The 13511-nt window shown below is 41.7% G+C and overlaps 1 protein-coding gene across 4 annotated transcripts in view; it reads left to right on the forward strand.

Annotated features, from left to right (window-relative positions):
- Positions 1-13511, forward strand: part of FILIP1 (filamin A interacting protein 1) — a 276138-nt gene that overhangs the window by 202447 nt on the left and 60180 nt on the right. For all 4 annotated transcript variants that reach the window (XM_074398045.1, XM_074398046.1, XM_074398047.1 and 1 more), the window contains one exon: positions 8983-9161. In XM_074398045.1, the coding sequence (XP_074254146.1) occupies positions 8983-9161 (179 nt within the window). The remainder of the gene's footprint in view (positions 1-8982; positions 9162-13511) is intronic.

Genomic DNA, 13511 nt, shown 5'->3' on the forward strand with positions numbered 1-13511 from the left:
TAATACTCCCACATGGTGGTAGAAGTTTGAGCCAGATTAGGATACCAGTTTTCCCCACTGACCCTTCAGACTTCATATAAAAAAATTTACAGATGTGAAATTAGTATTATGAATGAAAAAAACAGAAATTAAAAATCTGAAGCAACTTTTTATACATTTAACATTTATACATGTAATTTATGTCAAGCCTTTGGAAAAGCTCAGTTTGACAACTCTCAGAGATAAGATCTGCTTTAGACAGCATTCACAGCAGATTGATGGTCCCATAATTTTCTAGTTTCTGCAGCAAGAATAAACTGGAGCTCTATTCTCATCTTTTCCTAACGTGTTAAGAGATGATTATATCAGATGCAGTCAACAGGCTGGATCTACTTTCACATCTCACACTTACCACTGCTAGCTGTGTATGACTATACACAGATCATATAAGCTCTTTATGCCTCAGTTTCCTTATCTGTGGAATGTGAGGAACCACAGTGTCCACCTCATAGAACTGTTGTGAGGATTTAATGAAGCAATGCCTATACAACTCTTAACGTAGTCTCTGGCACATTCTAGGCACTCAACAAGTATTAGTCATTAGTATTTGCTGGGATTCAAGGATGTTTACTGCTCATACCCTTAACTGGTTTGAAACTTGGGAAGATATGAGGAGTAAAAGATATGGAGGTCAAAACCATGTATTTGTTTTATATGATATTAATAATAATAATAACAACTTGGATTAGAGAACTCAGCTTGGATAAATGGTCTCATTTGGGCTTGTGAATTCTTTTCTTCCAAGTCTAGAGCTTGGGATGACATTTCTCACCCTCACCACCAAGAGAGCGGGGGACTGCAGAGCCTACATACTTATCCAGGATCATTGCCTCCAAACCACCAAGTTCTATGAGCTGAACACAGAGAGAGGAGTTTCTGACCTACCTTTAGAAAGTAGGCCTGACCCAAATATTCCTAACTCAGGGACAGGATCAGAACAGAAAACACTCACCCTGTGAGTTGTCTTTCTGGAACTGGCTAAGCTGGGCATATTTTATCATTCCTTTCTCCTCCAACAATCTGAAGAGTCATTTTGCCTTTGGGGAGAAGCGAGTGAGAAGGCAGCGAGAGAGGGCAGAAAATACTTTTTCTACTACTGCCACAATGAAGTCCATTTTGTTAGAGAAATAGAATGATAGAAGGAGAAAAGATTTTCTTCCACCACTTACAGATTTTGGGTCTGTCAATCCTTTGAAATTAACAGTCAAGTTCTTGTTACCCAGGATCAGAATCCTGCTTTCAAATTCGTTAGGCAGGAACCACAGTACATCACTGTTCCATTAGCCTCCTGGGATCACAAGCAAGTAGTCTAGCTGTCGTTTCCTAGAAGCCATGTTATACTTAAGCTCCAAATCACTGCTCATTCTTATTTCCATACTATATTAGGACCAGCAAGGGTATCCAGTAGAACTCACCAAAGGTTAAGCAATGAACCTAATACAGTGGACCTTTTTCCCTTGCCAAATATCTGGGGAGAAATTAAACAGCAAATATTAAGTATCTCTGTCTCTGCCCTTCTTTGTAAATGAAAGTCTGGAGTATCAAAATTCATAATTCTTACGCAAAATTCCAAAAACATTAAAGGTTTTGATTTCTTTCCTTCCTAATTTTATATTCTTCTTTCCCTTAGCCAGTGGGATCTCAACTGATTGTCTAGGTAGAGTTTGTTTTTGTTTTCCCCTTTAGTAAAAGAACTTGGACTCACTGTCATTTTCAAAGTTGTATTAATACATCCTGAAGGGGCCGGGCGCGGTGGCTCAAGCCTGTAATCCCAGCACTTTGGGAGGCCGAGGCGGGTGGATCATGAGGTCAAGAGATCGAGACCATCCTGTTCAACATGGTGAAACCCCGTCTCTACTAAAAATACAAAAAATTAGCTGGGCATGGTGGCACGTGCCTGTAATCCCAGCTACTCAGGAGGCTGAGGCAGGAGAATTGCCTGAACCCAGGAGGCGGAGGTTGTGGTGAGCTGAGATCGCGCCATTGCACTCCAGCCTGGTTAACAAGAGCAAAACTCCTTCTCAAAACAAAACAAAACAAAACAAAACAAAAACAAACAAACAAACAAAAAAACACATCCTGAAGTCCCTAGATTCTACTCTTTTCTGAAGAATCTAAAGAATTATTAGGACACATCCAATCATGAGAGTACTACTTCAAACTCATGAATTTAAAAAAGAGTCTCTAACACTAAGATACATTTTTCTCAAGCAAAATGATATTCCTTGACCTTAGGACTCAGTGTAAAGAAGGTCCATGTTACTACTACCAGAGACTGAAGCAGAGATTTAGGGCATGTCTGAGGGAAGGAAAGCAGATAGAGAAAATCTTCAGCTGCAGTAGGATTCTGGTAAGTCTGTTATTACCAGAGCCTGTTGTCATCAGCAGCTTAATAATTACAGGAAATGGCAAGCCTGAGGTTGGGTGGAGCCTCTTTGCGTGTATTATCTTTGCCCTCAGTGAGTGGCATTCAAAATATTCCTGTCTTTTTGCAAAGTCTAGGGCAGGTGTCCCCAGACTATGGCCCGCAGGCCGCATGCAGCCCCCTTAGGCCATTTATCTGTCCCCCGCCCTCCCTACCCGCCGCACTTCGGGAAGGGGCACCTCTCATTGGTGGTCAGTGAGAGGAGCACAGTATGTGGCGGCCCTCCAATGGTCTGAGGGACAGTGAACTGGCTCCCTGTGTAAAAAGTTTGGGGATGCCTGGTCTAGGGATTTGCAGCGGTGACCTCTTCAGTGCTGTTCAGGTCTCATTTTAGGTACTCAGTTTTCCCACCTGAGTATTTAAGACCTCTTCGATCTTTTTCTTTCTTCAGCCCCTGTTCCCAGGCCTAGGAAGCCTATCTCAGAGGGTGCCCCTTCTGAAGCCTTTGTAATTTGGGGCCCAGAAGGGATCAGACCCTACTCTTCCTCAGAACTTAGCCTCCCCGCATGTTTGAACTTTCAGTCCTTGAGTAACTTGTCTGATGCAAGGCAACAACAATATTTTCTTCTGCCACAACTTTTTATGTGTAGGAAGGCTCAGCTGAGCTGTTGCTTCAGGATTTTAGTCATTTTCTTCAAGTGGTCCCAGATATTTGTTTTTCTTTTTTTTTTTTTTTTTTTGAGACGGGGTTTCTCTCTTGTTACTCAGGCTGGAGTGCAATGGTGCGATCTCGGCTCACCGCAACCTCCGCCTCTTGGGTTCAGGCAATTTCTCCTGCCTCAGCCTCCTGAGTAGCTGGAATTACAGGCACGTGCCACCATGCCCAGCTAATTTTTTGTATTTTTAGTAGAGACGGGGTTTCACCATGTTGACCAGGTTGGTCTCGATCTCTCGACCTTGTGATCCACCCGCCTCGGCCTCCCAAAGTGGTGGGATTACAGGCTTGAGCCACCACGCCCGGCCAGATATTTGTTTTTCTAACATTGTCTTTCGTATTCTGCATTATGTGGGTTCCCTCAATGAGAGAATCAAGGAGTTCTGAGTCTGCCAAGAGTATTCTTTGTTTAGCATAAATCTTACCTATTTTTATGTTCTTGAGTTGGATAATCTTCATTAAAGGGTCTTTCTCCATTATACCACATCCATGTTTGGACTTACCTAATATTTTCCTGCCTAAATCCCCTTTTCTTTGTCTAATCTTTCCTTCAAACACCACATCTCAATGTTTCTTGAGTAAGTTCACTCAGGGCTTCAGTAATATTGGCAATTCTGCTGGGCACAGTGGCTCACACCTGTAATCCTAGCACTTTGGGAGGCCAAGGGGGGCAGATCACTTGAGGTCAGCAGTTCCAGACCAGACTGACCAACACAGTGAAACCCCATCTCTACTAAAATGTAAAAATTAGCTGGGTGTGGTGGCAGGTGCCTGTAATCCCAGCTACTCGGAAGGCTGAGGCATGAGAATCACTTGAACCTGGGAGGCCTTGGAGGTTGCAGTGAGCCAAGACTGTGCTACTGCACTCCAGCTTGGGTGACAGAGCAAGCCTCTTTCTCATAAATAAATAAATAAATAAATATTGGCAATCCATCTATAACAGCTGAGACACTGAAAGTCACCAAATAATGCTTCAGGTATCTTACCCTGACCTTCCCAGGTTTCTATTCTTAAATCTGTTCATATTTATATAACCTCTTTGAATGGATATTATAGTCTTTAAGAGAAGGGCCCCCAGATGAGCTCATGAAAGACTATCTGCTCATTTACAGTGTGCTCCTCAATCCCTTCCTGGATCTCAATACCTTCTTTGTGAGGAAAGTCTCACTGCTCTGTCCTCTGGGCTTTCCTGTCTCTATCTTCTCTGGGCATGCATTCTGAATCAAGAATGTGTGAAATACCTTCCATTTTAATAATCCTTATTTTTAAGAGTACTTAGATCCATTTCCCCTTTGTGTAAATCTAGTTTGGTCTTTAAGACCTCATATTTACTTTTAAGTAGACTTCTCTTTTACTGAATTTCTTAATACTTCTCCAGTTAGCCCTTTGCAGGTAACGGAGATAAAAACACTTTTTGAATCATGCCTTTTTTTATCTAAAACATGCTGAAATTTTTCAAGTTATTGTACTGCTCCACTAACTTTATTCATTTGAATAAGATTTCCAGGTGCATTCTTTCCTTAGTAAGTTTTTGGCGTTTGGTGTTATGACTATCTCATTCAATTTTCCTTCCACCGCGTCCAAGTAGCATCTGTATTTCCAAAGTAATAGGTGACCATTTTACTTTCACTAGTCATTTAATAAAAGCCATTCCTCTACACTGAACCACAGCTTGAATCCTGAAAACCAAAAGCCATGTACCTATAGTATCTATGATTAATGAATCTACAGACTCTGTAGTTATGGGATGTAGTCTTCAGAGTCTCTGGACAAGTCACAGAGAGCCAAGAAAATAGGCTACTTCTGTTCTCTCTTAGGAGCTTGATATAGTTGCAAACAAAACAGCAAGAAACAGCATCTGGTACAGCTGATCTTTTCCTACCTATGTTATACTTACATCCAAAACTTAAAATTAACAGCTAAAATCTCACACACTAATGCTTTATAGCAGAAGAATTTACAGCCTCTTTGGTCTAAAGTCTGGATCATCCGGCCGGGCGCGGTGGCTCAAGCCTGTAATCCCAGCACTTTGGGAGGCCGAGGCGGGTGGATCACGAGGTCGAGAGATCGAGATCATCCTGGTCAACATGGTGAAACCCCGTCTCTACTAAAAATACAAAAAATTAGCTGGGCATGGTGGCGTGTGCCTGTAATCCCAGCTACTCAGGAGGCTGAGACAGGAGAATTGCCTGAACCCAGGAGGCGGAGGTTGCGGTGAGCCGAGATTGTGCCATTGCACTCCAGCCTGGGTAACAAGAGCGAAACTCCGTCTCAAAAAAAAAAAAAAAAAAAAAAAAAAAAAGTCTGGATCAGCAGCTCTGCCTAAGAAACTCACGATATACATCAATGCCTCAGTAACTTATGCATTAAGAGATAAACAGATTGCTTTCCTGATAATGTAATTACTGTTGTGGTCAAGCTGTGCTAGTGTTGGTGAAGTGAACATTACCCACAAAGACTTCAGCCACCTACTCCAGTGGTTTAGTCCAGAACTGTAGCTATTGCACAGCCGGTCTCAAAAATCTACATGGACAGATGTAACAAGGCTAAGGTCTACCCTCTGACTAGGCAGCCCCAGAACACTTGATATTTCCATATGCTCTTTTTTTCTCCAGATGTCCATGTAATGACTATCTCTTTACATTTGTCAGTCAACCTTCCAGTTGGTGGGATGCTACCACCTTCCTCTCCAAAATTCTTTACATGGATTGAGAGATCCTGCAGGAGAGTTTGAGCCTTGAGATCACACTGTATCATTGTATGATAGGTGGAGTAAAAAATGAGCAATGAAAGGTCTGGGCTGCACACATCCAGTTTCCTATTTCAAACAAACTTTCAAATAAGTCACCCCTCCTTCCTTTGGAAGGAGTTGGGTAGGGCCTGAAGAAACAGGGAAAATACTGATCTTCAAATACTTTTCAAAGGATGGAGAGTCCTATTTTATGATAAAGCAGAAAGGCTCAAAAAGCAGGAAAAGTTGTTTTTTCTATATTTTTGATGATGATGATGTTTCAGCAGTGCTTGACACGTTCTCAAAATATGTTGAAAATCGCATTTGTAGAAACTTGGAAAGTTCTTGGGGAGGATATTTTGTAATAGGGATTGGAGCTATTAAAATGAAAAACTGACCAAGCGCGGTGGCTTATGCCTGTAACCCCAGCACTTTGGGAAGCTGAGGTGGGCGGATGACTTGAGGTGAAGAGTTCAAGACCAGCCCGGCCAACATGGTGAAACCCCATCTCTACTAAAAATACAAAAACTATCTGGTGTGGTGGCAAACACCTGTAATCCCAGCTACTTGGGAGGCTGAGCCAGGAGAATTGCTTGAACCCGAGAGGTGGAGGTTGTAGTGAGCCAAGACTGTGTCATTGCACTCCAGCAAATGTTCATTGAACAACAAGAGCAAAACTCCATCTCAAAAACAAACAAAAAACTACAAAAATTTATTAGAACGTGTAAAAATACAATTAGCAATCCCTGATGATCTCAGATATTAGCAGCCACCAATTAACATGGGCTTCTCCAACAGTCTCTATCTGATCATCTGCTCCTAAAGAAAGGAAGTGGAGATCTGGGAAGAAGATAAGGTGAGCAGTCGCTCTTTTATTTTGGGCCCCAGAAATGACTCACAATTAACATATCATGCAATCATAGAGAGAACTGCAAGTCCTCCTTGTAACTGAAGGGCAAACAGAAAGCTAAAGGGGAATAGCTCTGATGCTGAGACCCTATGGAGCTACCCTGTAGGGCTTTAGGAAGTTGATTGTGAGATTGAGAACTGATTTTAAATATGTGTTTCAACTAGACCAGTGCTTCTCAGTTGAGGCGGTGGTGGATTTTTCCCTCCAGGGAACATTTGGCAACGTCAGGATAGTTTCATTGTCACATAGGAGATGGTGCTTACTGGCATCTAGTGGTCAGAGGCCAGGGATGCTGCTAAACATCCTTAAGTTCACAGCACCCCGAAATAAAGACGTATCTGGCCTTAGCAGTGCCAAAGTTGCAGAACCCTGCACTAGAATTCAAAGGGAAGACTAGGATAGTGAGTTGAATAGGGAAATATCAGTAATGTAAGATTTGGTCCAATTTAACAAATACTTACTGAGCACCAACTTTGTTCCAGGGCCTGTGCTTAGCACCTGGGACTAAAAAGGTGATCAGGGAATGATCTCTTTAAAATCATATAACCTGGCCAGGCTGAGTGCAGTGGCTCACGCCTGTAATCCCAGCACTTTGGGAGGCCAAGGCGGGCAGATCACCTGAGGTCAGGAGTTTCAGACCAGCCTGACCAATGTGATGAAAACCTGTCTCTCCTAAAAATACAAAAATTAGCCAGGCTTGGTGACGTGCACTTGTAATTCCAGCTACTCAGGAGGCTGTGGCAGGAGAATCACTTGAACCCCAGAGGTGGAGATTGCAGCGAGCTGAGGTCCTGCCACTGGACTCTAACCTGGGCAACAGACTGAGATTCCATCTCAAAAAAAAAAAAAAAAAAAAATCTTATAACCTGACCAGAGAAGGAGGCACAAAATCCCAGTAATAATATTTGTGGGTTTTTTTTTTTCATTCATTTTTGTTATTTTTGGTTTTTGAGATGGAGTCTCACTTTCTTGCCCAGGCTGGAGTATAATGGCAAAATCTTGGCTTACTGCAATCTCCACCTCCCGGGTTCAAGTGATTTTTCCGCCTCAGCCTCCCAAGTAGCTGGGATTACAGAAGTCCATCACCACACCTGGCTAATTTTTGTATTTTTAGTAGAGACAGAGTTTCACCATGTTGATCAGGCTGGTCTCGAACTCCTAACCTCAAGTAATCTACCCGCCTCAGCCTCCCAAAGTGCTGGGATTACAGGCATAAGCCACTGCACTAGGCCCTTGTAATAATATTTGGTAAGAACTTTTTTAGAGATGTGTACTGTCTACGAGTTCTGAAATCCTCTCTATATTTAGCATCCCTTGGAAAAAAAGAAAAATTTGGATCCTACATATACTTTTCCTAGAAATGCACATAGCTACAAGCTTTAAAAACAGATTGTGATGAAAATTACTTTCCGGGGGTGAAGTCTGATGCATGTACATGCCGAGATCTTAATTTTTATATTAGGAAGGATGTTACCCTCTTTCTGAGTATGGAGCTTTGTGCTATCTCATTAATACCGTGAAAGAGTTGTTCTCCTGCAAGTTTAGCAACCCAGTTGACCAATGAACAAATAAAAAAGAGTTTTAATTTTATCAGGCAGGAGAGCATTAAAATCACAATGAAAGAACACTACACACACACCAAAATGGCTACAAATTTAAAAAATACTAAATGTTGAAAAAGATGTAGAACAATCAAAACTCCTAAACATTAGTTGTAGGAGTGTAAATGGGTACAGCCTCTTTGGAAAGTTGCTTGGCAACATCTAATAAAGCTACATATACACATATCCTATGACCCATATTTCACTCCTAGGTATACACCCGACACATATGCTTATGTGTTCACTAAAGAATATGTATGAGAGTTTTCAGAACAGCATTATTTGTAATAGATCCAAGCTGGAAACTACCCAAATGGTCATCAACAATAGAATGGATAAAATAGTGGTATATCCCACTCTCCAAGAAAGGACAAAAGTTTAGGAACCATACATATGTTTACAAAAGAGCCAGAAAGCCAGAAGTTACTGCAGCATTATTATGGTTGGTTTATATAGCCAATCGGCATAAAGAAACTGACACAATGGGGGCAAGTGGTGGTGAATACCAGACTCTGTTCTCGCTTTCAGGTAATACATCACTAGATCCATGTCGACAAATTATTTAGAGTCCTATGAAAATGCAATAAAATATTAAGCTCTTTCCCATGTTTGCTTATTCAGCTGGACAGACTTGAGGAAAAACAGAAAGAAACCTACCGGCGCATGCTAGAGCAGCTGTTGCTGGCCGAGAAGTGTCACAGGCGCACAGTGTACGAGTTAGAGAACGAGAAGCATAAACACACTGACTACATGAACAAGAGCGACGACTTCACCAACCTGCTGGAACAAGAGCGGGAGAGGTAATGTGCACGCACACCGCCGATCACATCTGGATGCCCATAGCCCTTTCATGTCTGCCCCTCTCTTCAGGGATCAGTCTTTCATCCAGGGGCACTGTGGACAGGTGCCCAGGGTCTAATGCCAGTTTCTGAATGGGTGGTAACCACAGAGAATGATACGGAATTTTACCTGAGATTATTACATGAATGTTTGGGGATTGCATATAGGTAGGGTGTCACATTCCCACAAGGATGTTAAAAGCCATGAAACCGTAAAGCTGGAAACTCAAAGACTTTATATTTAAACGTGATCAACGAAGCACCTACATTTGAAAAGTCTCTCTACAGATTGCTTTCTATTTGAAATAATCTCGTTTTATCCTTGGGGTGGAAATCTGCTTTTTCAGAAAGGCAAATTCTTAAACTTAACCATTATAAATGAATCCTATTCATTTTTAATACCAGAATAGAAAATATTAGTATTTGGCTGTGTATAAATAACAATGACCAGAACTACGTCCTTAACCTCCTAAGGGCTGCATAACTCTTAAAACTTGAGATTAAAAAAAACAGCCACAACAATAGAAAACTTGAGTGTTTTGAGCCTTGATGTTTATTCTTGTAGGTATTTATTTAGTCTTCTAGGATCAGGGGTTGCCACAAATGAAGCAGAGACCCTAAATTGAAAAGTTTTTTAATATACTCTTCTATACCATCTGTTTTTTTTCCAGTACCTTTTAACTTATTATCTCCCTTCTTCTTCCTAGGACAAATGGTTATATCTGTGAATTCCACAGACTTTAAAACCAATGACATTGAACGTCCATGCTTTGAGTAACCAAGTATGTCTGCTTTTGTGTTTAGGGCTTGCAAATTGAGATCCACTAGGGAACAGCTTTACCTAGCCCAGCTTTATTATCTATTTAGATGCAAAAAAGAGATCTACTTTTCCCAGATTAGTGTATATATGAGAAGAAGCTATCACAATTAGACAGTAAATAAAAGCATAAAATAGAACAGGTTTGGATTACACATTTTATAAAAAAAATATTGGTAACGTTTATTTATTATTGAATTCAGTACATCCCTTGGGGAAGGAGAAATGGAAAAGTGAACAATGGCTAAATTGTTATGTACTATATCCCAGACTTACGGTTTCTAATATTTGTTTTAAGTTCCTGTTAAGCTAAGGTTAACTAGCATCATGTTTGAACACATAGGCTAACTGATTTGACATCCTGGAGTAAGCAGTGAGAATAAATCCCACCTCCTCAATCTCCAAGAACTTTTCCAACCTCAAGCCACAGATACTGCAAACAAGATTTTAAGGACAGTATATATTACATATACAGTCATGTGTCACTTAATGAAGGGGATACACACTGAGAAATCCATCATTAGGTGATTGCATCATTGTGTGAACATCATAGAGTACTCTTACACAAACCTAGATGGTATAGCCAACTGCACACCTAGGCTATATGGCACAGCCTGTTACTCTTAGGCTACAAACCTGTGCAGCATGTTACTCTACTGAATTCTGCAGGCAACTATAACAGAATCATAAGTATTTGTGTATCTAAGCATATCAAAGGTACAGTAAAAATATGGTATTATAATCTTATGGGATATGGGGGTGTGGGGGGGGGAAATGGCAGTGAATACCAGACTCACTGTTTACCCTTTAAGGTAATAAAGCACTAGACCCATGTCAACACATTATTTAGAGTCCTATGAAAATGAAATAAAATATTAAGTGTATAATCAATATTAATGGTAATGAACATAAAAGTACTCTGTGGTGCCCAGGTGTGGTGGCTCACGCCTGTAATCCCAGCACTTTGGGAGGCCAAGGTGGATGGATCACCGGAGGTGAGGAGTTCAAGATCAGCCTGGCCAATGGGGAGAAAACTGTTTCTACTAAAAATACAAAAATTAGAGGCCGGGCGCGGTGGCTCAAGCCTGTAATCCCAGCACTTTGGGAGGCCGAGGTGGGTGGATCACAAGGTCGAGAGATCGAGACCAACCTGGTCAACATGGTGAAACCCCGTCTCTACTAAAAATACAAAAAATTAGCTGGGCATGGTGGTGCGTGCCTATAATCCCAGCTACTGAGGAGGCTGAGGCAGGAGAATTGCCTGAACCCAGGAGGCGGAGGTTGCAGTGAGCCGAGATTGCGCCATTGCACTCCAGCCTGGGTAACAAGAGCGAAACTCCGTGTCAAAAAAAAAAATAAATAAATAAAAATTAGCAGGTCTTAGTGGTGCACGCCTGTAATCCCAGACTCAGCCTGAAGCAGGAGAATGGATTGAACCAGGGAGTAAGAGGTTACTTGAGCTGAAGCTATTGCACTCTAGCCTGGGCAACAAGAGCAAAACGCCATCTTAAAAAGAAAAAAAGTACTCTGTGAACGATCACACTATCATATGTGATTATTTCAATTAGTCTCACAGAACACAAAAATTAGGAAAACAACAGCAACAACATCAACAACAACAAAAAAACAGCTGGAATAAGTACGTTCACTCCATCTACACACTTTAATTGAACCAACAACTCTGAAGGTGAACTTGTGCTGCCCAGGCACACTACTGTCATATATGCAGTACCTTGCTGACGAAAGTGTTGTTATGTGGCGCATGACTCTATCTACAACAATCAACTGGTCAGGTGTCCTGTGTTGGAATGTGGTCAGGTAAAAAAGTGGCAACTTGTATGACTTTTTAGAATAATGGAAATCAAATAATTCTAAGAGCACCTGTGTGAATTATTTTTATTACCTTGTAAATTATGTGATTTAGAACCAGATATTTGTCTTTTCTTCAGTTTCCCACCTAAGCTAAATGCCTGAGGTAGCGTAAGTTCACTTACAGAGTTATTGGTTTAATAAAAGTATGTTGGGCCGGGCGCGGTGGCTCAAGCCTGTAATCCCAGCACTTTGGGAGGCCGAGGCGGGTGGATCACGAGGTTGAGAGATCGAGACCTCCTGGTCAACATGGTGAAACCCCGTCTCTACTAAAAGTGCAAAAAATTAGCTGGGCATGGTGGCACGTGCCTGTAATCCCAGCTACTCAGGAGGCTGAGGCAGGAGAATTGCCTGAGCCCAGGAGGCGGAGGTTGCGGTGAGCCGAGATCGCGCCATTGCACTCCAGCCTGGGTAACAAGGGCGAAACTCCGTCTCAAAAAAATAAAAAAAATAAAAATAAAAAAAATAAATAAAAGTATGTTGACAGAGTGACCGTACTTATTCAGGATGTTTATTTTTCTTTGTTTTTGTTTTCCTGATTTTTGGTTCTGTGAGAGTAATTGAAAATAACATGTTAGAGGGCATGATAGTTCACAGAATGCTTTTATATTCATTATCCACTAAGCCTATGCAGGATGTGTTGATTTACTAACTTCATGTTGGTCAACTCTAGATGAACACTCTCAATCACCTCCTTCTTGTGGAAGTTGTTTAATTTTATTAAAACGATTACAACAGCCTCTCCTGAGCAAAATGCTGTATAGAAAGTTTTAAACGTTAAAAAAATATAACTTTTAAAAAATTACCCTAACATTAGCTTTTGATACTTTCATCAGCACCACTGGGCTACATTACTAAACTTTCACGTTTTAGATAAGAATTCGCTAAGAGACCTTGACTCTCACTTAATTTTCATACCACTTTATGTTTTAAAATATTTTTTTCTGGAATCAGTTATACTTTAGTGCTTGAATCTTTTCTTTTTCTGTCAACATTTTATCTAAGCTCAACATTCTGACTGACCACCAGTGCACACACCGTGGGCACTCTCTGACACTTTATTCTAAATTAAACATCCCCAGTAGGACCCGATAACCTAAGTTGGCGTCTCTGAATTTCTCTGCGATCTGAGGCGTCCACCGTGACTTGCTTACCGCGTTCCCGGGGCAGCAAAGTCTGGGATTTTTCAAAGGTCAAGCCTGGGATTCCTGCTACTCTTTAGAAACCGCCCTGCTAAATCTGCTTTGGGTTAAATCCTCTTTTTGAAGTAAGCGGTCATAATTAGATCTACTTATGAGAGCTGGCAGGAGGCTGACCCCGAGGCTTTCTTTCCCTCGGGCCAAGTCGCTGGGGAGCCCCTCCCCAGCGCGGACCGTGGACCCTGGACCTTGGCCGGGTCGCCGCATCCCTGGGGCTCTGCCAGAGCCCGGACTGTCCAGGAGGCCCCTGCCCAAGCGCGCAACGCGGCCACGGCACCTGCAGGGGAAGCTGGACTGCAGCTAATACGGAAACGGCATTTCTGAGAACAAGTGGGAGTCCTTGTGTCCTATAGACTGTTCCAAATCCTTTGTTTGCTTTTGTTTCTCACTCCCTTCCCCTTCTCCCAAAAAGACCCTGTGAGCAAA

This window comes from Saimiri boliviensis, chromosome 4 (genome assembly GCF_048565385.1).
Source record: "Saimiri boliviensis isolate mSaiBol1 chromosome 4, mSaiBol1.pri, whole genome shotgun sequence".
Lineage (NCBI taxonomy): Eukaryota > Metazoa > Chordata > Mammalia > Primates > Cebidae > Saimiri > Saimiri boliviensis.